The sequence below is a fragment of the Pleurodeles waltl genome, chromosome 4_1 (genome assembly GCF_031143425.1).
Source record: "Pleurodeles waltl isolate 20211129_DDA chromosome 4_1, aPleWal1.hap1.20221129, whole genome shotgun sequence".
Lineage (NCBI taxonomy): Eukaryota > Metazoa > Chordata > Amphibia > Caudata > Salamandridae > Pleurodeles > Pleurodeles waltl.
In genome coordinates, this window is record NC_090442.1 from 388,860,668 (window position 1) to 388,885,074 (window position 24,407).

Below are 24,407 nucleotides of genomic sequence, written 5' to 3' on the forward strand. Positions count from 1 at the left end.
GTGAAATGCTCTTAAATTCCAAAATTGTTTTTTTTTTCTCTCTTCACTATTGCAAGGCCTATAATCTCCCAAGGGGTAACATTGGGATTGCCTTATTACATTTTATAAGTGTAATGTTCAATTGGGATCAGAATGATATTTCAGGTTTGGTGTCTCTGGACTCACAATGTCAAATCCCAACTGATGGTAAACTTTGATTTTAAGTTGCAAGTCTGAAAATGGCACTTTTAGAAAGATGACGTTTTCTTACTTTAAAGATTCTTTGCCTCTGCCCGTCGCTCAAAACACATCTGGGTAGGGGACAGCTGGGGTCTTGTGCATTCCTACTAGACAGCCACATCCTGATGGGCCATCCACATACTGATGGGCCATTAAAATTCTGATGGGTCATATGTGGAGGGCTGGGAGAGAGGAGCTGACACACCTGAATGGGCTGGGTCCTTAGGCCTCAAGGAAAAGTGCATAACCCCATGTAGTGTCTGGAGCCAGAGAGCAAAGGGCAGGGACTTTGTGCACTTCAACTGCCTCTCTTTGAAGTCTCCCCCCCACTTTACCCAGGTATTAGTACTGGACCTCAGAGACTACCAAGCCATTGCACTTGTGGACCTGAGGATATTCTGCCTGGAAGGATTGCTGTGCTGCTAATGGTACTGCCAATCTACCGTAACACTGCTGGAGGCTGCTGGACTCCTGCTTTGCTGTGCATCGCCTGCTGCCCTCCTTGTTTGGAAATGAGAAGGAATGGGCCTGCAACTCTACATCCCCAGAACCAAAGAGACTCCAAGGGCTTGTTGGCTTGCCTCCTGTTCTAAAGCCTCGGGGACATCAAATACCTCACACAGCTCTGCTACAACTTCTGGACTCCACCATCTGAGCCCTACCCTGCCAAGTGGTACACTCCTGGGCCCTTGGAAGTGGGTTCTGCACTGTTTACAATAGAAATCCATGCATCATCAATGCGCCGATCGGAACTTCTGCATCTCTCCTTGACTCCAATGCATTTCCGCTGAGGAAAAAATATGGTGCAACCCAGTAAACCTACTACCTGGGTACGGCAATTATCAAAAACACAAATGGTCATGAAGGGGGAAGTATAACCCTAGAGTTCCACTGCAATATTTATTAACAAACCTTCAGTAGATAGGTTGCGCTTATACAAATGTATTAACTGCAAAAATGTGCTCAAACACAATTATTTAGAAAAATATATTCTACACATCAGGAACTTTTTTGGGTTCTGAAAAACAAACATATACCAGGTGCTCCTATAAGAGTAATGCCGCAGTGCAGGTGATCAAAGGAAAAAATAGTGTGCAAGTACTATACAAGATGCAAATATATAGTTTTTACTGATAAGGACATATGGATGGAATAAACAATACTCAAAATAAAAGTGTAGAAATCCTCAATTAAATTTAAAAATCAGTCCACAGTAAAAAGTTGTCAACATTTCAACCCACATAATAAGGGTCATCATGACCCGTGTGGTAGGGCGTGTTGCTCTAGGCATTAATGTGTCGACTAAATCCAACTCGTGGTGCAGCAAACACTCAAACAAGCTTGAGCCACTAATGGAAAGACCACATGTCTATTCCCAATTAGACATTCTGATGTGGCTTGTGTGGGATATGAGAGGTGAATGTGAGCCTATCAAGGAAGGCTTGTGTGTAAATCATCAATGTCAAGCCCTCTGCTCAGGCGAAAGCCTCATTGGCCTGTATACTTGCAAGGCTGAGAGGGCAGACGTTGCAGCACTAACTACGTGGCATGGAACTGGTGAGGTCCTCTCAGTCCTGATGCATCACCTTTGCATCACCAGTTGCGCAACTCTATAACGATGCATCGCCTTAGTCACAAAGGGTTCAATGCTGCACCACTAGTTGAGGATCATTGCCTGCGTGGCGACGATGCATCCCCGGATCAGACCTGATGCATCACCTTCACATGGTCTCTCCTGCTCCTCTCATCGGACCTTTGACGTTGATGCAGCCCCCCACAGAAGGTACTGTTTCAGAGGGAGAAGGTTGGTCCCTGTAGCCGGCCCACCCTCCATTGTGGTCAGCCTGAACTTTGGATTTACCCCAGTCTAGTGCGACCAGAGAGCCCCAGTTGGCACTTTAAGCTTTTAAGCATTACATTTGCAGATATTTAAAAAAAAAAGGCATATCTCAAATTCTACGTATTGGTCTTTTGTCGTTTTTGGTCTTGTTTTGTTCATTAAATTAAGATCTTTTTTTCTAACATGATGTGAATAATATTTATGTGGTATTTTTTTCTGTTTTAAGTGTTGCACAAATACTTTACACATTTCATCCAAAGTTAAACAAGCCAGCCTGCCTGCTCTGTGCGTAGCTACCAGAGTGTGAGCACAGGTTAATTTATGTTGTGTAACTAACTGACTTACCTTAACTAAGATTGTGGTCCCTACTTGGGCAGGATACATACTTCTACAGACCCAATTTCTAATCTCTCTCAATACCAATTCCATAGCGACATTTGTAGTAGTTGCAGAGGTTGACCACTTTCGTGAACAGCAGTTATCTTTGGGGCCGCTAGCATCACATGTGATCTCTAGAGAACCTTGCCTCTGGCTGGAACAAGTATGTAGCAGGGCAGTGTGCCCTAGGCAACCCTGCCTCTGGCTGTCAAAATAGGGTGCTCCAAACTGAGGTCCAACACCAGTACTCATTGCCTGAGATGACCTAGCCCAGGAACTGCACGCCCGTTGCCTGGCGACAAATGTTGATGAACAAGGCACTGGAGTGTTTTCAGACCAATCAAAAGGCACAGGAATAGTTGCAGAAAGGTATTCAAAACCAGGACACTCGATGCTAATTTTGAGTAGCCAAGTCACTGTACATAGATCCCCACTATGGTAGGCTTGATGCATATTTACTGTGTGTGTGCCTAGCAAAGAGAGCAAGCAAGTTTGTAGGGCCTTGTTAGTAGTGTTGCTCTCCAGGTCCCCAAAGTGCTTACAGTCTGGACCTGGTGCAGGCGGTACACATAGGGAAACTGACAACTGTGCGACTCCCAAACTCATAGACTGCGTCCCTTGAAGAGCTGCAGGTGTGTGTAGACCACATTGGTGATTTCGCTGCAGCGGGCCATTGATGGTCACAGGTGCGTAAGCCACAGTCACTGTACTACTCCTCTGAGCCTTATTTAAAAACCGATTTGTGCCTCCAACACCTTTCAGTTAGTAAGCCTGAGTACCAGAGTCTATAGAGGTGTGTCCTCTGACCTGATTCGTTGCTTTGTTGCAACTGCTTGGTGTCTTACTACACGTTCACATCAATCATGTTTGAGTGGGTCGGGCTCCACAACAGTTATGGGGTGGGTCATGATTTTATGCGGCTTTTTTCCACCGTCCTGTGGTCCTGGAACTTTAAAACCACTGCATCTGCTCATCCTCACTCTATTACAGAATGGTGATTTGGACGAAGGATCTTGCCCATATCTCGGTATGGGAGCGATGCTGTCTGCAGAGTGACGGCATCCAACCTCTGCCTCCTGGAATGGACTTCTAGTCTGATCTTCCAACTATGCATGCTACCTATTCACTTTCTACTTCCATCCTTTTACGTAATTGTACACGTTTTAAGCGTATTAATGACATGGTTTTAGTTATTTTTAGGAGATCAAATTTAAATGTTAGATTTTTCTATGCTCATTAATTAATTAATTGAATGCTATTTTAATGATAATTTCTCGTTTTGGATAATTTCGCGAACATTTCTTTAACACGTTTGCCCTTGTTTTTGCTTTTTGGAGGAATACGAATTTCCGGGGAAAAGAAAGCGGAGACCACTGAAGTGAGCCTGATCTGTGAAGAAGACCTGCTGGACAGTATTTTTCATGCATGCGACATAGAACACCGAGGTGATTAACTGGAATTTTTATTTGAGCATGCTGATTGGTTTGCATGTGAAGGGACCGCAAGTGCAGTTTAGTTCAATCGAGCTCGGTAGATAGTTTCCTAGCTACGTTTTGCAGATATAGGTCTTTGCAAACGCCATTCAACCTCGCCTCGTTTCATGATCTTTCGTTCCTAATTGGAAGATAGTGATGAGTTCATTAACATTAGAGTAATTTATTTTTATTGTGCTTCAGCTTTGTCTAATTGATCAATATCCTATGCAAAGGAACTTTATCTTTTCTGAGTGATGTCGCAAGTTTTTGTTTGATTCTGCAGGAATTTTAGACTCTTGACTTGTTAAAATGTCCCTACGTTGTTTTGGAGTACCAGAGGCATTAGCATTTATAAAAGAGGAGACCTGCACAATGTTGTCTCATTGTTTAAGGACAATCTTAATACCTACCCTTCATAATTTATCTTCTTATGTTGGACCTGAAGATCTAAAACCTGCATGGATTCTATGTACCCACCTATAAATAAAACTCTGTTAACATACATAGAAATGAAGAAGGCAGAGAGTGGGAGGGCACAGCCAAGCAGTAACATCTATATCTACAGCACTAAAATAATAATCATGGCTACCTGGATGAAAGAGAAAGCAAGGGCACAAAGAAACCCAAAAAGTCCACTTCTTAATACTGGCAAACCAAATGTATTAATTAATCTGCTGGTCTAGTGTATACCAGAGCAGCATAGGTAGCCAGACAGCGATTTAAAGAAGAAAGAAAAAAAAAAAAAGTATAAATTTTCTGAATCAGGTAGTCTATGGGCAAGCATTTTACTGACTTGGAAGGTACAGTGAAAACTAGTATCTTGCACTCACCTACCAAAGCATGTAAGATATTCAGACAGAGCTATTTGCAGTGATTTGGTAACCTCTACTATTGCTTTTTAGCGTCTAGCGCAAATCACTCCATCCCTGGTGAAATCTCTCTGTGGGCTTGTAACCACGCCCATGTCAAGCCCATCTGTTTGGTTGGTTCGTCGGCTTGCCTTTTAAAATTAGCTTGATTTCATTTGTGGAAGGCATGCATACATCAAGTCTCTTCCGTTGTTTAGCCTGCCTCAAGCGTACCGTCCAACTACTGAAAACATACAAGGCTCCGTGGTTTCTGCACTTTTTTTTCCTCTTTTTTTTCCGTAAGCCGTGCACTCTCACTGGGCAGAAGTCCAGCACTTCGCCTGACATCGACCCTGTTACATGGATATTTGCACTTTTGCCGGTTAGATGGATAATTGCACTTTTGCCGATAAATTTCACTGCAAGTGAACTTCTGTTTGCTTTTGTGTGTTTGCTTTGCGCTCATGGTGACCATTGGCTCGCTTATGTGCAACTGTTTTACTTTTCAGTTTGTGGCAAGAAAAGTCCGGTTAGGAGTTTACAACATTAAATGTGAGACCTATTGCATTGGAAATGCTTGTGAAATATATTCTATCCAAGTCCCATTGTTTTATAAGGCCCTAGTCTGCTGAGTAAAAACTAAATGAATGAAGATGTTTACCTTTAGATGAGGATGGTGCCCCTCAGGAAGGCACTGTACTGTACTCAGGTCAGAGGTCCTTTTTCTCACTGAGGAGGAAGTGGTTTAAACATGTTTTTCAGGGAAGGGCGTTATAAACAGAAAATGTTTGAGCATTATTCACACGCAAATGTAGTGAACATATCAGACCGAGGACCCAGCATGAAGGGTTGTATGGCACCACCTAAAATACAACGGAGTCCATATAACGCTACATAGAATCTACTACATTGAAATGAGCACCTCTGAGATTACTACTGCAGGGATTACCACTCCTAAGGTTACCACTACTGTGATTACTACCTCTGAGATTACCAGTGCAAAGATGACCTCTGCTGAGATTACCGCCTTTTAAAATGAGCACTGCAGCGAATACCACTGCGGAGATTACCACTGCTGAGATTACCACTACTGTGATTACTATCTCTGAGATTGCCACTGCAGGGATTACCACTGCTGAGATTACCACTACTGTAATTACTAACTCTGAGATTCCCAATGCTATTACCACTACTGTGATTACTACCTCAGATTACCACTGCAGGGATTACCACTGCTGATATGACCACTAATGTGATTACTACCTCTGGGGTTATTCCTGCAGAGATTACCTCTGCTGAGATTACCACCATTTAAATTATGACTGCAGGGATTACCTATGCTGAGATTACCACAATTTAAATTACCACTGCTATTACCACTATTACCACTGCTATTACCACTACTGTGATTATTACATCTGAGATTACAACTGCAGGCATTACCACTGCTGAGATTACTACTACTACTGATATCACTGCTACTGTGCTTACTACCTCCTAGATTACCACTGCAGGGATTACCACTGCTGTGATTATTAACCTGAGATTACCACTGCTGAGATTACCACTACTGTGATTACTACCTCTGAGATTCCCCCTGCAGGGATTACCTCTGCTGAGATTACCACCATTGAAATTATGATTGCAGGGATTACCACTGAGATTACCACTACTGGGATTACTACCTCTGAGGTTACCCCTGCAGGGGTTACCACTGCTGAGGTTACCACTACTGTGATTACTACCTCTGAGATTCCCCCTGCAGGGATTACCTCTGCTGAGATTACCACCATTGAAATTATGATTGCAGGGATTACCACTGAGATTACCACTACTGGGATTACTACCTCTGAGGTTACCCCTGCAGGGGTTACCACTGCTGAGGTTACCACTACTGTGATTACTACCTCAGAGATTACCTCTGATGAAATTACCACAATTTAAACTACCACTTCTATTGCCACTACTGATATTGCCACTACTGTGATTATTACCTCTGAGATTCACTGCAGGGATTACCACTGCTGATATTACTATTGATGTTACTGCTACTGTGATTACTACCTCCTAGATTACCACTGCAGGGATTACCACTATTGTGATTACTACCTCTGAGATTACCCCTGTAGGGATTACCTCTGATGAGATTACCACCATTTAAATTATGACTGCAGGGATTACCACTGCTGAGATTATCCCTGCTGGGATTATTACCTCTGAGGTTACCCCTGCAGGGGTTACCACTGCTGAGTTTTCCACTACTGTGATTACTACCTCTGAGATTACCAGTGCAGGGATTACCACTGCTGAGATTACCACTACTGTGATTACTACCCTGAGAGTACCACTGCAGGGATTTACCACTGCTGAGATTACCACTACCGTGATTACCACCACTGAGATTACCAGTGCAGGGATTACCTCTGCTGAGATTACTACCATTGAAATTACCACTGCTGATATTACCACTACTGGGATTACAACCTCTGAGATTACCACTGTTGAGATTACCACTTCTGAGATTGCCACTACATCGAGTAAAATGGATTCAAGAGTAGGTGTACTGACCCTGTGCTAACCTACATTTTAAAATGAAACCTTACTTTATAACTAACCACCACCCTATCTTTATGGCCATACAGTGCCTTCTCCTTATCCCAGTGGTTTCATTGCACCGGGGGCTGCCAGTGAGCCCACCAGTACATATTTTGGAGAACCAGGACTCTTCCACTATGTCCCATGGTAGTCCTATTGGTCTTTACAATGCATGGGCCTGCATTGTCCATTAGTCCCTCCCAGGCTCTGAGTTAGACATGAAATTAGCATTCTCAAGTGGCAGGGACACCAAGCGCTTCTTTTTCCTGCATCCATTCTTATGTTAAACCATTCTGTACCCAGGAAAAGACATGCTTTCCTTTCATAAAATATTTTGTACCCTGTAACAAGTCCAGCACTTCAGGATTTTTATTGAGTATTTCCCTGTTATTTGTCCATACACACAGGCATGCTATCAGTTTTAGGTGGACCAGTCCCTTTGATGTCTTAGTAGATGCTGCTTTGTTTCACTCCTTGCATTTTGTTTTCAGTAGAACACAAAAAATGTGTTTCCATGACATCGAACCTGTTACATGGATGATTGCACTTTTGCCGTTACATGGATGATTGCACTTTTGCCGTTACATGGATGATTGCACTTTTGCCGTTACATGGATGATTGCACTTTTGCCGATAAGTTTCACTGCGAACGGACGTCTGTTGCCTTTTGTGTGTATGCTTTGCGCTCATGGTGGCAGTCAGCTCGCTTATGTGAAACTGTTTTCCTTTCAGTTTATGTGGCAAGAAAAGTCCGGTTAGGAGTTTACAACGCTAATAGCTTTAACTTGACTAAACGCGAGACCCATTGCATTGCAAATGCTTGTTTAAGTTGGGGATCAGTTAGAAACCAGTGGCCAGTGAGAATTAAGCATTGTAGCCTGATGGAAGTAAGGAATGGTAATCGGTGCAGCTGTGCTAATTGCCTGTAACATTTTTTAGGATTAACCTTTTTCCTGCAGCTTCAGTGGCTTTATCATTGTGGTGTGTCTGGGTCTTGACAGCTTGCAGGGATTTGGCAGGAGGTAAGACTCGGAGAGGAGGAGCTTTTACTGATAACACTGTTTTCCGACTTCATTGTTTGAGAACTTTGAAAAGACTTCTTTCTTAAGAGAAAATAAAGGTTCACATAGAAGGACTATTTGGCTGCTTCTCCAGTTTGATGGCTTCAGCCTTGTGCAAACAATAATTGCTATGCTGGAGTGAGTACTTTTTATTGCAGTCCATATTTCCCAATTGTTGTACAGGTAAGATTTAGTTTCTCTTTTTTTTTTTTTATATTTCTTCTTGGTATTGACTGGTTTTACTACCTTCTCAACCTAGATTTTTGTGTGCTGACCTCCATAAGACATTGGATTTGGATTGAATGCAAATCAGTCCTTTCCACTCTGCCCATCTCGCTTGAGATTGGTGTTCACACACTCACCAATGTAGCAGAGGTGGGAACTTTGCCAGATGGCAATGAGAACCATATTGAGTTGGCTTCTGGCAACCATATGTGGGGCTAGTAGCTGTTCTCTACTATGTGGTTGATGCTGACTGCCACCAAACATCTAGGAGCTGCAAGCAGACTTTTTCCAGTCACTAATATGGTCACTGATTACTTTGCTACTTTCGACTCGCAGTCAAACCATAAAGTATGTTGTTGGTTTCTAGAACGTTCCAGACATCGTCTCTGGTGCTGGGCATCACGTTTCGTACGTAAAGTCCCTAAGACAATATCAGTTTGTCACATTGCTGTTGGAATACTAAAGCATGCAGGGCTTTATTTCATCTTGAGTACTGCCATCTGCTTTAATAGCTGGCGCTCTTGCGAGCATAGATTTTGAGTGTGATAACGCGTCCAGCCCTTATAAATTACCTGTACCTGGACACGTTGGAGGTCGGTGAATCTTTTAACCGAGTCGGGCTCTCCTCATCCTCAATAGTCGAGTCACTCAAATCAATAATCAATAACTGTTGTAATCGGTAATCAATACTCAATTAATAGATCAATATAACACATCAGAAATCAATAACAGTTGGTATTTCGGCGCACCATGACCTTTCAGTCATGAATAACCACATCAGTTTATTAAAAGTTAGTGAATTTATTTCCCTATATTAACAAAGCTAGCACAATATATATATGTCTCAAGACCAATTGATATATGTATATGAACATTACTAGCTGTCCATAACGGCGGAAGAAACGCAATCTACGTAAAATCTGAATGATGATACACTCTGTTATAGCAATGCAAATCACCAATGTGACTAACTGTATTTGACTAATTGCATACATTCGGTCAGCATAACAAGATTTCAATTCTTCATGATACATTGAATGAAAACCTCGACTAACCTCTAATTAGCATTGGCATGTGGGACTTCATGCAAAACGAATTTAGTCAACACAAATTTGGAAAACTTCTAGCTAGGATCCTATCAAAGTAGCAGTTGGTACCTAAAAGGAAAAACACAATGCATAATACATTTATCCTTTCACATTTACCAAATACAATCAGCATTCAAGAAAAGTCTTCGTCCTTCAGGTACCGGTTGATCAGCATGGGGCAAATTTCAAAAGGGGCAAAGTTAAGGGCAGGCTTCCTTGCAGCGGCAAGGTGAATAGGGCAAAGTTACTGCATGGGCAAGACGGGGGCAAATTAAAGTTAAAGTCTCTAGGGTGAGAATTCTGAAAGTCTCTTTCTCTCAGATAGAGAAAAGGGCATCAGGGTGTCGTCCAAAATGGAGTCTGGCATCAGGCTTCAAACTGGCATCGAGGAAAAATGGCTGACTTCTCTATGTCCGGTGGGTTTAAGTAAGAAACATTCAAAATTCTGCAGGGTCTTCCATTGGAGGGTTCATAGGTTGGCTTCAAATTGTCCAATCAAAAATTGTCTTTTACTAGCGCCCATTTATGCATACACTGTCCTTGGAGCCTTGGAACACAAATTGTATCATGGTTTGCCAATTATTTTACTATCTGTACCTTCATTGTCCGCACCTGCAGAGGCTGACCTTGTATCAAAGGGGATGTAACCGGCCTAGCACGAAACCTTGGAGATAAGTGTACCAGCCAGTTTCTACTGGAAAAATACAACTTCAAGCAAGAATATATTTCATTAATTCAAGGAAAAAAGAATCACGCAGTTAGAATTTGAAACCAAGCAACTAGGCCAAAGCCTGTACTAAATTTAAGCTATGCAAAACAGTTTTCAAACAAGAAATCATGGCATACATTTGCGATTATGACGGATTAGTACAATTTTAATACTTCGTGATTAATAAAGCTCGTTTATAATGATGGCGAACTACCCCGAGGGCACAATTTCCCTCGTACATTATTTCTTTTACTAAAATCACACTTCATTATGTGTTTTCGATTACACGGTATACATGAATATATGTCGGACCTTCTTTTTCTGCGTCATCAATCCCTCCTCTGATGACTAATTATGTCATCACATCAAATCTACCCACAAATTTTATTCCATTAAAATTCTGTATAGTAATTTGGCACTTCAGTCAATTCCCTTTTTCTTTTAATCCCCTTTGACTTCTCCCTATATATTTCCACCATTTTGTTCTCTATTTTCTCTTCTCTTTTTCTTTTGTTCCTTGCTTTTAACATTTTGAAAGCTTTCCATATTCCCCAAGAGCCTAATAAACAAATTAATATTATCAATATTCCCTTTACTATTTTTAGTAACAATCCGTTCCAAACGTTGCTGAGCCAATTTCCCACGGAAGCAAATCCCTTTCCAACTTTCTCCCAAACTCCGGGTTCTTTCAATTCCTTTAAATCTACACTTTCTTTAGTTAAATTTGTAAGCATCGTTCTAATTTTTCCACTGTTGTCTGGTATATATGTACAACAGTGACGCGTGCCAAGCATTTTGCAAACGCCGCCATCCTTTGCTAAAAGAATGTCTAAGGCAAGCCGATTTTGAAGAGTCATAGCTCTTTCTGCAGCGAGTTCAGCATCCATCAGGATTATAGCTCCTGAAAACTTTGTCAGCATGTTATCCACAATAGTAGACCACTTTCGTATTTTGATCGAATTCAATATGACTCCTACTGAAGGAATCAATGCTCCAAATATGTCTCCTACCACACCAGAAGCTGTCTCCCTTTTCTGAACACGATGTGATTCAGACAGCCTTGGAAATTTCTTTAAGTCGTCTAGTTGGTAAACCTTTGGGAACACTATTCCCAAATAACACCTCCCATACCATCCTTTAGGAAGACGATAAAAGGCGTTGAGTCCACAAATATAATAGACTCCAGGAATAACTGGGTCTTGTCCATTCAGCATGAACGTCCACTTAGATTGAAATGCATATGTATGTTTACATTCACTCGTTCCCACAAAAACTGTGTCATAATATGATGGAAATCTATGTATACAAAATCTTCCTACATGCAATGTATCTAAAGCTATTTTCCCTTGTGTCTTTATTGCAGCAAAAGCATAATTATCTACAGACGTCCTTTCGTGTAATTCCCTCTCTAATTTCTCCTTCATTTCATTCTTCCTATCATCAGTGCGGTCTAAAAATTCTATTTCTACTGGTGAAAGCAAGCATGTAAGGTTCTCTCTATGTGCGTGAGCTGTGTGAAAAGGTGACATCGGTTCGAAGAATTCCCTCATTAATTTGGCATAATAATCTCGAGCTATCTTACTTAGGTGCCCTATTATGGGGACATATGCAAAAGTAACATCATAATTAGTATAGAAATAGTGAATGTCCTTTTGAGCATAAAATCTGGAAGCTACTATACTACATGTAATTCCATACGTAAGAGGCATGCTGTGATACGTTACCCCCTCCACTACTGAGGTAGGTATTTGTGTACACACATAATCTTTCGCATCCATGGTTTCAACATACTCACTCAGTAAGCGATAGAAAACGTTAGATGAAAGTTCCTTCTTATCATGCAAGTGTCTCTCGTCTTGCTCGAGTCTCTTCAGAGCTGTTAGTTCAGTAACAATAATAGGTTTAGAAGTAGAAGCATCATTCGTCTCACTCTCACTTTGAACATGCATTCCAAGAATTATTGCTACAATTATTAGTACGCATGCGGTTATTAAGCCTATACACATGTATTTACAATACTTCATTTTACGCCCCTGTGTAGTGAAGCTAGTCATGATCTGTATAGAATCAGAAAGCTGAAGACACTTTATCAAAGCGTGTTTGCAGGTATTTACAAAGCTGAACGAGTTCAATGTTCACACAGTTTTCTTTAGCGGCTTAGTCTCTTATCGGTTAGCAGCGTTGTCTCAAAATCGGTTTCAAAGTCAATCAAGTTAGCAATGTCTTAGCCGGTTGAAAAGTCAATCAAGTTATCAATGGTTTCAATCAACAGAGTCCATAAAGTTTTTATTTCCAAAATGAAGTTCTGCCTCTTCGTTCTCAAGACTGAGGGATACGAATTCGTCTGACCAATCGTTATTGGCTACGTACGCCCACTCCGGACCGGAATACCTCCTGCTTGGTATCCTTTTTCTTTTCAACTTTGCATCTCCCTTTGATTCTTTCTCACTGATACTTTCCTCTTTGGCCAAGTCCTTTTCTTCACTTGGTGTTAGTACTACAACAGACACTTCCTTTCTTTTCTCTTTCACTTTTGGCCCTTCACTGTTGTTCAACGTTTCTCTAGTTCTTAGTTTTACTGGCGATATGCTTGGTCTTCTTTTTGCACTCTGTCCACTTGATGGACCTGCGATCTCTTCTGAAGAAGTTTGAGCAGTTTCTTTCTGTTCTGCCTTGTCCCCTCCTTCTGGGGAGTCAATCAGGTTTTCCTTTTCTTTTTCTGTATCGTCTGCTTCTGGGAAAGCCCTCCTCTGATCAGGCTCTCCTGCTTCTTCACCTGTTTCGAGCCCTTTGTCACCGTTACTTTCTTCAGGCTCTTTGTCACTTTCAGCTGATTCAGGCTCTTTGTTACCTTCAGCTGCTTCGTCGCTGTCTGAGGCTCCTCCTTGGTCTTCCCCAAGTGAATCAGTGGCTTCGTCCTCAGAAAATATTTCTCCCTCCTCTATTTCTGCTTGTTCGCTTCTAGTTCTGTTTCGCTCTGCCTCAGCTCTTAGTACTTTGTTATCAGATACTGGTAACTTCAGTGCTTCAACTTCCTCATCTGTGGGACACAAAACCCTCTTTGTGTGACTGGCGTGAATCCAGTTGGGAACTCCCGCACACTTCACAGCGGTGGTAGTCGTCAAAATCACTTGGAAAGGTCCTTTCCAACGGGGTTTCAAACACGACTTCCTCACGTGCTTCTTTATCACGACCCAGTCACCTGCTTTCAGGGCGTGTCCTGGACCTTGGATCAGTGGCAAGGTGGTTGCCTCCACCTGGTGAGAGAAAGATCGAACCACATCAGCTAGACCTTTGCAGTAGTCTAACACCATATCATCTGTAATATTCAAAAGCGCATTTGCAGGAACTGCTGGAAGTCTCATAGCTCTGCCCATGAGAATCTCGTGTGGGGACAGTCCAGTCTTTCTGTCAGGGGTGTTTCTCATTGACATTAGTACCAAAGGCAATGCGTCCGGTCATTTCAAGTTTGTTGATGCACTTATTTTCGCCATTCTCGATTTCAATGTGCCATTCATTTGCTCCACTAGACCTGATGCTTCAGGGCGGTAGCTACAATGCAGCTTTTGCTCAATGTTCAGTGCTGCACAAAGCAATTTTATTACTTCATTATTGAAGTGACTTCCCCTATCTGATTCTAAAGAGATAGGGAATCCGAAACGTGGTATTAACTCTCTCAAGAGTAGTTTTGCAACTGTGAGACTGTCATTTCTGCGTGTAGGGTATGCTTCAATCCAGTGACTAAAAATGCACACAACCACCAACACATACTTCAAGCCTCCATGCACAGGCATCTCAATGAAGTCCATTTGCATCCTGCTGAATGGACCACCTGCTCTTCCAATGTGGCTCAAATTTACTACAGTTCCCTTCCCTGCGTTCATCTGTTGGCAAATGACGCAACAGTGGCAAACTGCATCAGCAACTTGACGGAATTTGGGGTTAAACCAATCAGTTTTAAACAACCTAATCATGGCATCCCTCCCAAGATGAGCTTGTCCATGGTAAAACCTGGCTAGCTGTGTCAAAAGGCTATTTGGAAGAACGAATTTCCCTTCACTTGAAACCCATAATTCATCTAGTCTCTTTACACATTGTTATTTGGTCCACGAGAGTTTCTCATCCTCACTGACATCATTCTGTAGGGATTTCAATTCGTCCATCGTATCTATCACCTTTAGAGCAAATATCTCGCTTGGTTTGAGTTCTGGTTCACTTATCAAATTCCATTCATCCCTAAGCAATATACAGTTCAATGCGCAAAACCTTGCGACTTGATCCGCATATCCATTTCCCAGAGAAACATAATCCTGTCCCTTCGAATGTGCACTGCATTTTACCACTGCTACTTCTCCTGGTAGTTGGATGGCATGTAACAATTCTTTTATTCTTTCGCCATTTTTCACTGGCGATCCTGAAGAGGTCATGAAGCCTCTCTGTGACCACAATTGTCCGAAATCATGCACTATTCCAAACCCGTACTGGCTGTCAGTGTAAATGGTAACTTTCATCAATGCAGAGAGTTGGCAAGCTCTAGTAAGGGCTACCAATTCTGCTACCTGTGCAGAGTAAACTCCTTGAAGCCAAGATGCTTCCAAAACACCTGTTACTGTGCATACAGCGTACCCTGCTTTCAATACACCCAGTGCATCTCTTAAACATGAACCATCAACAAAAATAATTTGATCATTTTCTTCCAATCGGGTATCTTTGATATCAGGTCTTGGTTTGGTGCAAAATTCAGTCACCTGAAGACAGTCGTGCTCGATGTCTTCAGCGTTCTCAATTTCAGCATTTTCACTGGGAAACAAGGTTGCTGGATTCAACGTAGTGCACCTTTTCAGCTGCACATTAGGTGATCCCAGAATTATTGTTTCGTACCTTGTGAGCCTAGCACCAGTCATGTGCTGTGTTCGGGAACGTGTCAAAAGTATCTCGACTGAGTGAGGGACCATGACTGTTAAAGGGTGTCCCATCACTATTCCTTCACTCTGTGTGAGGCTGATACCAACTGCGGCTACGGCGCGCAAGCACCCTGGCAGTGCTGCTGCGACCGGATCCAAAGTAGCTGAAAAATACGCTACTGGTCTGTTTATGCCACCATGGGCTTGGGTCAAGACAGACAAGGAACATGCATCACGTTCATGACAAAACAATGTGAAAGGCTTTGTGTAGTCAGGCATACCTAAAGCTGGAGCTCTGCACATGCATTCTTTCAATTCAATAAAAGCATCCATCTCATCTCCTTTCAGCTCAATTTCATCCAATGCATCCTTCTGGGTCAGTTTCAGTAAAGGTTTTGCGAGGGTGGAGAAGTTAGGAATCCATTGGCGACAGTAACTCACCATTCCCAAAAACTTCCTCACCTCCCTCCTCGTCTTTGGTGGACTCATTTGAAGTACACTTGTTATTCTTTCCTTCATTATTCTCCGTGACCCTTTCTCTATTTGGTGACCCAAATATTTCACTTTCTTCTGACAGAACTGAAATTTTGAAGGAGACACCTTGTGTCCATTCCTTCCCAAATGGTTCAATAGGGCAATGGTGTCAGCTGTGCAGTCATTTTCTGTCTTGGATGCAATCAGTAAGTCATCAATGTACTGTACTAGGGTTGACTCGAATGGCAATTCTAACGCTTCCAAGTCTTTCTTTAGAATCTGATTGAAAATTGACGGTGACTCCGAAAACCCTTGAGGAATTCGACACCAACTGTAAACTCTGTCTAAGAATTTGAAACAAAAGAGAAATTGGCTGTCCTCATGAAGAGGCACCGAAAAGAATGCTTGTGACAAATCGATGACTGAGAACCACTCGGCATCGCAAGGGACTTGAAACATTATCACAGCTGGATTTGGTACTACAGGGCAGCATTTAATTATTATGTCATTTATTTTCCTCAAGTCCTGCACAATTCGTACCTTTCCACTTGGCTTTATTAGTCCCATAATTGGTGAATTACATGGACTGCTTAACACTTCTTTCAGTACTCCCTGCTTTACAAACTCATCAATGAGTTGGGCGACTTTCATGAGGGTGTCTTGTGCCATATGGTACTGTGGGGTCTGGGGAAAGGTTACATTGGGTTTTACAGTCACTTTCACTGGTTCCACTCCTTTCACCAGTCCCACCTCTTTTCCTGTCATATCCCACACTTCTTTTCCGACTGTTTCCTGTAACTCAGCTGGAATATCTGCTTCAGTGATCATCGGAAAAAGGGTAATCAGAGGATACTCTTCATCGACAGTCTCCATCTCATCCCCTTCTACAATGTCCTCTTCTTCCCCATCACTGCTCGTCTGAATTCTAATTCCATCGTTCAAACACATAATCGAACATCCCAATTTGCACAATAGGTCTCTCCCTAACAGTGATATCGGGCTTGAGTCACATACCACAAAATTATGTGACCCTTGATAGTTACCAATTCTGACTTGTACTGGGTCTGTGATTGGGTTCGTCAGGTACCTGTTTGCTACTCCCACTACTTGAACTGTTCTCCCTGAAAGTGGCAGATTTGGTACCTCAATGCTCCTGACAGTGGAACGTGTAGCTCCTGTGTCAACCAAGAATGAAACGCGATGACCCATAACTCTTCCCTCTACATACGGACCCTTTTGATCAACTTCCAAAGATGCTGCAAGCACACAATTTCCCTCCTCATCTGAACTTTCATTCTCCCATGCATCGTTTATTCCATTCTCACTGTGTAGTGGGAATTGGTGTACTGTGTCATTTTGACTCATTCCCTGACCCGTGACCTGTTGAGGAAGCATTACTTGCTGCTGATTCATTGGTGTTAAGGGTATTTGCATTTGCTGATTAGGTACCATAGGAAACTGCTGTTGCATTGGCTGCAATTGTGTCATTTGCACACGAGGCATTTGCACCTGTTGCGGTTGCATGGGTTGTAGACCCTGCATCTGGTTTATATTGTTTTGAAAATTTGGGTTCGGACCTCTCAGTTTCGGTCCTCTCATAGTCTGAAATGCATTGACATCATTGTTTTGCTGACCTACACCTTCCTGCACCATCATTGGGCACTCCCGTTTCCAATGCCTGACGATTCCGCACGTGTGACATGGCATCACCTTCTTCATTGCCTGTATACCATTTGGAATCATAACGGTATTCAAATCAGGACCATTATTCACAAAACCTCCTCGACCTCTGCCTCTCATCTGCGGCTGAAACATAGCATTTCCCTGTTGCTGCTGCTGCGGCATCTGTTGTTGAAAACCTTGCAAACCTTGTAAACCTGTCTGAGCTGCTCTGAGCTGCATCACCATCACCTTTTCCTTCAATCTTTTCTGCTTTGTCTCAATCTCATCACTGCAGTATTTTGCATAATTCAACACTTCATCGATCGACTTTGACTGCCAACAAATCAAATGCGATTTAATCATCTGGCTAATTTCGGGTCTCAGCCCTTCCACAAACCTGAACACAAAATGGAGCATGTCCTTTGGCTCAATCGTTTCCGTGCCACTGTAATTTTTGAACGCTTTCAACAACCTCTCATAATACGCATGTATACAGTAGATTTTTTAATCTCTTGAGCGGTCTTGCCAATCCACATTTTTCGACGCAACCTTGGTTTTCAAGTGCTCGATCACCTTGTGGTACAAACTCATTACCATAGGTGATGGCGCACCTGTGTCCCTATCTCTCTCTGGTTCACTCGTCGGCCAACCTACAGCCCTTTTACAATCTTCCCACAAATCTGCCGGAACCACAGTTTCAAATAAGGTATTCAGGTCTTCCCAGAGACACTTCGCGAGTTTCACAAATCTATCCGTTTGTTGATACCACTCAATCGGCTTCTCTCTTAATTTGGGAAAGTCATCCGTAAAGGATTGAATATCGCACCTGTGCCATGGTACATGCACAAGTTTTCCCCCTGCTGTCTCTCTCATTGGTAACATGGTTATCAGATCGTCATTCTGTTGTTTTTTCTCACTTCGTTCTGAAGTATTTTCCTTCTTTTTATCCTTTTTCTTGACCCACCTGCTTTCCCAATTGTCTAAACATCTCAAAAACCTGTGCACTCTGCAGTATCTCTTTAAGGTGTGTTTTCATCCCTGCGGATCTCATGTGTTCAAAATCTTTTGTCTCAAAGTCTAACCTGTAACTTCTGCTTAGATGTTTGGTCTTACCTATATCAATCTCGTTTCTGTCTGCAATTTCTTGTAATTTCTTATGTATGTTGCTCACTTCTCTTGTAATCCTAGGGCACATGTATCTTAGTTCTTCTTCTGTGTATGATTCTAATCTGTTCAAACCCATTGTTCCCTCTACCAGTTCATCTGCCTCCATACCCAACCTTATTTTATTCAGGTATTCTTCTCCCTTCCCGCTCCGTACTCTGTGGGGAGTTCAGGCTGTTGAACCATTGTGTCAACTGTTGCGCGTTCAGTCCCATCAATGTAGCAGTTACATCAACTGCCATCGACGGTTTCTGTAATGTTTCAGTCTGTGAGGTTAACGGTACTAATAGTGGTGGATGTGACCTTACCACGGTTGACGGAGCACAAATTGGAATTGGACTAAATTCCGACAAGGACCCAGATCCATTTGGCAGTGCCGCTATCGGAGTTGTCTCTGGAGTGGTTTCTATGCATCTTCTCCCTGTCCCATTCTGTATCATTAACCCTTGGTCGCTGGTGCTTGAATTTGCCTGTATGTACAGTGGTACTGGTGGACCTACAGTGATAGGTAGAGATATTGCATCTGGATTCTCTCTGTTCCCCGAATTCTGTGGCATGTTAATCCCCACATTGTGGTTCATCATTGCTGGCATACCTAACTGGCTTTCTACTACTCGCGCTTCTTGCGTTTGCTTTTGGGGCATCGAGAACTGTGTTGATTCATCTTGAATCAATGTCGGTCTCTGATAGTTTTGTCCTCCCTGCGCCATTGAATCGGAATTCATTCCCACATTATGCTCATCGCAACAGTGCCTTTGAACCTGTGGCTGATAGTTATCAGCAGGTTTCAATATTGGCACGTCTGGGTACATTCTCTGAATCCGTGGTATTCGTGGTGAGAAAGGCATGTCAGAGCTGCTCGGCCTTTGAGATATTCTCAAATTTGGTGTTACATTACCCTGTATTGGTTCTGGAGGGGCAGTACTAATACTTGAGCCTTTTTCGCTTTCCACGTATGGTGGTGGGCGATCATTCAGCAATTGTATAATGAACTCCTCATCATCTGACTCGTCTCCCCTTTTTGAATTTCTATTTCCCCCTCCCTCTCTGGACTGACTCCTGTTTGTCTTACAGGTGGCTTTCCTTCCTTCTGTCTCCGCTTCCTCGGCAATAGCTGGAAACAATTTGATTCCTTGCAATACGGCTGATCTCCAAACCTTTTGTGTGCTGTCCCATCTAGCATCCGCTAGTGTCTTTTCTACTTTTCTTATTCTTGTCTCAAATTTCTTTTGTTGTTGGTTTCTAGCTATTAGCTCCCAAATTGCTAATGCCTCAAACTGTGCTGGCCTTGGAGGTACTTTCATGTCGTATAGCGCAAATCTCAGATTTTCTAAAACCCTTAGGTTAAACGACCCATGGATAGGGAACGCTACACTTCCATGTTTCTCTGTTAATTTACACCATTGTTTTAACCATAGACATGGCGCTACACCCTTTTCTTCAATGACGATGTAAGCTGGTGTACCCTCAGGCGGTGTTTCTTCTCCCACATTTGCTTTAATATAAACGTCTCCCCTCATGGCACTCTTAAATGCTTTGAAAAATTTAATCTTTCCGTCTTTTGTTTTTCTAAAATATGTAATCAATAAGTGACTTTAATTCCCGGAATACTCTTTGCTTGCCTTTCCCCTTCCAATTGCGCTTCACGGACTGCGTCCAATCCGTGCGCGACCCTACTCACCAACCGACCTATCCCAGCGCGGCTCCTAGTGACGTCACACTCACACACTGCGGCTGACAAAGTCCTGCGGCTTGTCCTCTTTTCATTCGGCTTCACTCATAAACTAATTTCCGCAATATAACGCGAGCACTTAACCAAAAGAATAAAACAGATCTGTCGGTTTACTACAGGAAAGGTACTACAATCGCTTCAGAAACCTTAGGGATTTTTCACTAGCCTCGGCAGTTATTCCATCTTTCTCGGTTTCCCACTTTCGCAAGCAAAATTTGACCCGCAAACTTTACTCTCAACTGATCAATGAACTATTCTAGTGCACTTTAGAATTCGTCAAATCTCAAAGTCGAAGTTTTCTTTCACTCTGCAACATTCATACCGACTTGTTGACCACGCCCGATCAACCTATTAAACCTGACCAGATCACAACATCAAATAAGTGTCACATACACTTTTCAACATACTCCGGAGTCTCTTGACCTCGCAGGGTCCGTCTCAACAACAACAACCACGTGGACAATTTTCTGCTCAAAGCGCTACACACACGTGAAGTTTGACGACTTCCCTACTCTCACACCTTTGGAGGAACACTCCTCTAATATCTTTTAACTCCTTAAATCCTCCCAAACTTCTCAGTTAATCTGCGGCGATAAGCTGTGCAAGCGCGAAACCCTAACTTCACTCATACCGTCACTAGAAACGCTGAGACCGTTCTCATACCTGCATGTTCCTCATTCGCAAGCTCCGAGATCCCGGGAAAGTCATTGGGGACTTAGGGCATCATCATCTCTCCAACTTGTTTTATCAAAGAAAATTCTAACCTGACTCTGTCTATTGTTCGGATGGGGTCCCAAAGGGCTAAACCATCCTCTGCTACCATCTACTGATAACGCGTCCAGCCCTTATAAATTACCTGTACCTGGACACGTTGGAGGTTGGTGAATCTTTTAACCGAGTCGGGCTCTCCTCATCCTCAATAGTCGAGTCACTCAGATCAATAATCAATAACTGTTGTAATCGGTAATCAATACTCAATTAATAGATCAATATAACACATCAGAAATCAATAACAGTTGGTATTTCGGCGCACCATGACCTTTCAGTCCTGAATAACCACATCAGTTTATTAAAAGTTAGTGAATTTATTTCCCTATATTAACAAAGCTAGCACGATATATATATGTCTCAAGACCAATTGATATATGTATATGAACATTACTAGCTGTCCATAACGGCGGAAGAAACGCAATCTACGTAAAATCTGAATGATGATACACTCTGTTATAGCAATGCAAATCACCAATGTGACTAACTGTATTTGACTAATTGCATACATTCGGTCAGCATAACAAGATTTCAATTCTTCATGATACATTGAATGAAAACCTCGACTAACCTCTAATTAGCATTGGCATGTGGGACTTCATGCAAAACGAATTTAGTCAACACAAATTTGGAAAACTTCTAGCTAGGATCCTATCAAAGTAGCAGTTGGTACCTAAAAGGAAAAACACAATGCATAATACATTTATCCTTTCATATTTACCAAATACAATCAACATTCAAGAAAAGTCTTCGTCCTTCAGGTACCGGTTGATCAGCATGGGGCAAATTTCAAAAGGGGCAAAGTTAAGGGCAGGCTTCCTTGCAGCGGCAAGGAGAATAGGGCAAAGTTACTGCATGGGCAAGACGGGGGCAAATTAAAGTTAGTCTCTAGGGTGAGAATTCTTAAAGTCTCTTTCTCTCAGATAGAGAAAAGGGCATCAGGGTGTCGTCCAAAATGGAGTCTGGCATCAGGCTTCAAACTGGCATCGAGGAAAAATGGCTGACTTCTCTTTGTCCGGTGGGTTTAAGTAAGAAACATTCCAAATTCTGTAGGGTCTTCCATTGGAGGGTTCATAGGTTGGCTTCAAATTGTCCAATCAAAAATTGTCTTTTACTAGCGCCCATTTATGCGTACACTGTCCTTGGAGCCTTGGAACACAAATTGTATCCTGGTTTGCCAATTATTTTACTATCTGTACCTTCATTGTCCGCACCTGCAGAGGCTGACCTTGTATCAAAGGGGATGTAACCGGCCTAGCACGAAACCTTGGAGATAAGTGTACCAGCCAGTTTCTACTGGAAAAATACAACTTCAAGCAAGAATATATTTCATTAATTCAAGGAAAAAAGAATCACGCAGTTAGAATTTGAAACCAAGCAACTAGGCCAAAGCCTGTACTAAATTTAAGCTAAGCAAAACAGTTTTCAAACAAGAAATCATGGCATACATTTGCGATTATGACGGATTAGTACAATTTTAATACTTCGTGATTAATAAAGCTCGTTTATAATGGCGAACTACCCCGAGGGCACAATTTCCCTCGTACATTATTTCTTTTACTAAAATCACACTTCATTATGTGTTTTCGATTACACGGTATACATGAATATATGTCGGACCTTCTTTTTCTGCGTCATCAAGTGTAAACTCTGGACTGTTACCTAGTCACGGTCACCTACAGTAGTGTGACACATAAGTATCATTTTCTTTTAGCAAGTACTGGCTTAGTCTGCTGTGCTTCAGTTGCATAGCCAAAATTCCAACTAATAGATGTACTGGTTCATACAACAAAACATGGCTTCATATCCTATGAAATACTTTGTTTACATATTTTTGTCTGGCAAAAGAAAACTACTGCTGTTTTCAGGTACGTGGGGCTGCAATGTGGATTAAAGCAAGAATTCAAATATACTGCGAATTCTGGTGTAGTTAAAAGGGGTTAAATCCTCTGTATGTTTGTGCATCCTGTTAATTTCTGTAGACCTTCCCAATCAAACGACTAAGACTAGACTGGCAAATTCAACATGATGATGTTGAACCTGTTGATGCAGAGTAAAGGTGGCAGGGAGGAGAAACTGGAAATAATTCCCCTGTTCTGTGGATTTCGTAGACTCCAAGTTATCCAATCCAAAACCTTCCAGCTTTTGCTGCACTGTGCCTACCATATTACCCGCTAGCCTCATCTTGCTCCTTGCACCATGTTTAGAGAAGAGTGTATTAAGTTGGTCCACAACTTCCTGCAGATGCAGGGTTATTTTGCTGTGTCTGGCTAATCAGATTGCCCCCTCTTCTCCCCCGCCCTCACACACAAACATACTGCCAGTTTCAGATGCAGCAGACTGGCCACACTCCCTGCAGCGGACTGCACCAGCAATCCTTTGTTTGAGTTGCCCTTTTTTTTATCCCACAGTGACCCTTATTGGGTCTTAGTTGCCACTGAGGCAACATTTCTTCCTAGATACCCTTTGAAGATACTATGGTGGAACATTGAGGGATGCAATGTACAAAAGACCCTGTTGGCAAACATATTATCGAATACATTACCCTAAAACACTTCATTGCCTTATCCGTGGCAATAAAATGGGAGTCAACAAATACTCGATTAGAGTTGTTTGCATGTTATATGAATGGGATTTAGAGCTAATTGGTGAAAAGAGTGATTGGCTGAAATGAAAACTACATACATTGATGATGACTTGCTCACAAAACATTGCTGATGTAAATGGTGTACTCATACTAAAGTCTCAAGACTTGACAATTTGCCGAAGACAACAGAGTGGGTAGAATTCTGACACCAAAAACCTCTCCTTAGAATTTTTCCCTATTAGTCTTGGAAGAAATTCTCCTCTCTGCTGTCTGATACCATTCCCTCCCATCGTTGCCACAAACCATATTCCATTCTTTCTTCCTCATTGCTTTGCCCTCACAGGTTAATCTTTTCAGGGTGGTGCTGTGAGAAACGGCTGTAAAGCTACTGATATGAAGAGCCACAACATCAACTGACTCTGGGAAGAGTTTGTGGTCCTCGTGCAGTTTGCCACACCCTCCTTGAATCCTGAGATGTCTGGCTACTTCCTCCTACAAGATGGCAGAGATCGCAGGAACTGTGGTGTTTCTCAGTAGCTGCCCTTGTCAATAGATTGATGGAGTTACTACAGCTGAAATTGGAGACAAGGAGCTATAGAACTGTTTTTTTATTCATACTTGTGAAGTGGCTATGAAGTTGTGGTGTGCTTTCTGGACAGTCCTAAAACAAGATGCTTG

The 24,407-nt window shown here is 42.3% G+C and overlaps 1 protein-coding gene across 2 annotated transcripts in view; it reads left to right on the forward strand.

The window, feature by feature from the left end:
• IRAG2 (inositol 1,4,5-triphosphate receptor associated 2) overlaps window positions 1–24,407 on the forward strand; it is an 871,311-nt gene that overhangs the window by 85,722 nt on the left and 761,182 nt on the right. For both annotated transcript variants that reach the window (XM_069228582.1, XM_069228581.1), the window contains exon 3: window positions 3,775–3,882. In XM_069228582.1, the coding sequence (XP_069084683.1) occupies window positions 3,775–3,882 (108 nt within the window). The remainder of the gene's footprint in view (window positions 1–3,774; window positions 3,883–24,407) is intronic.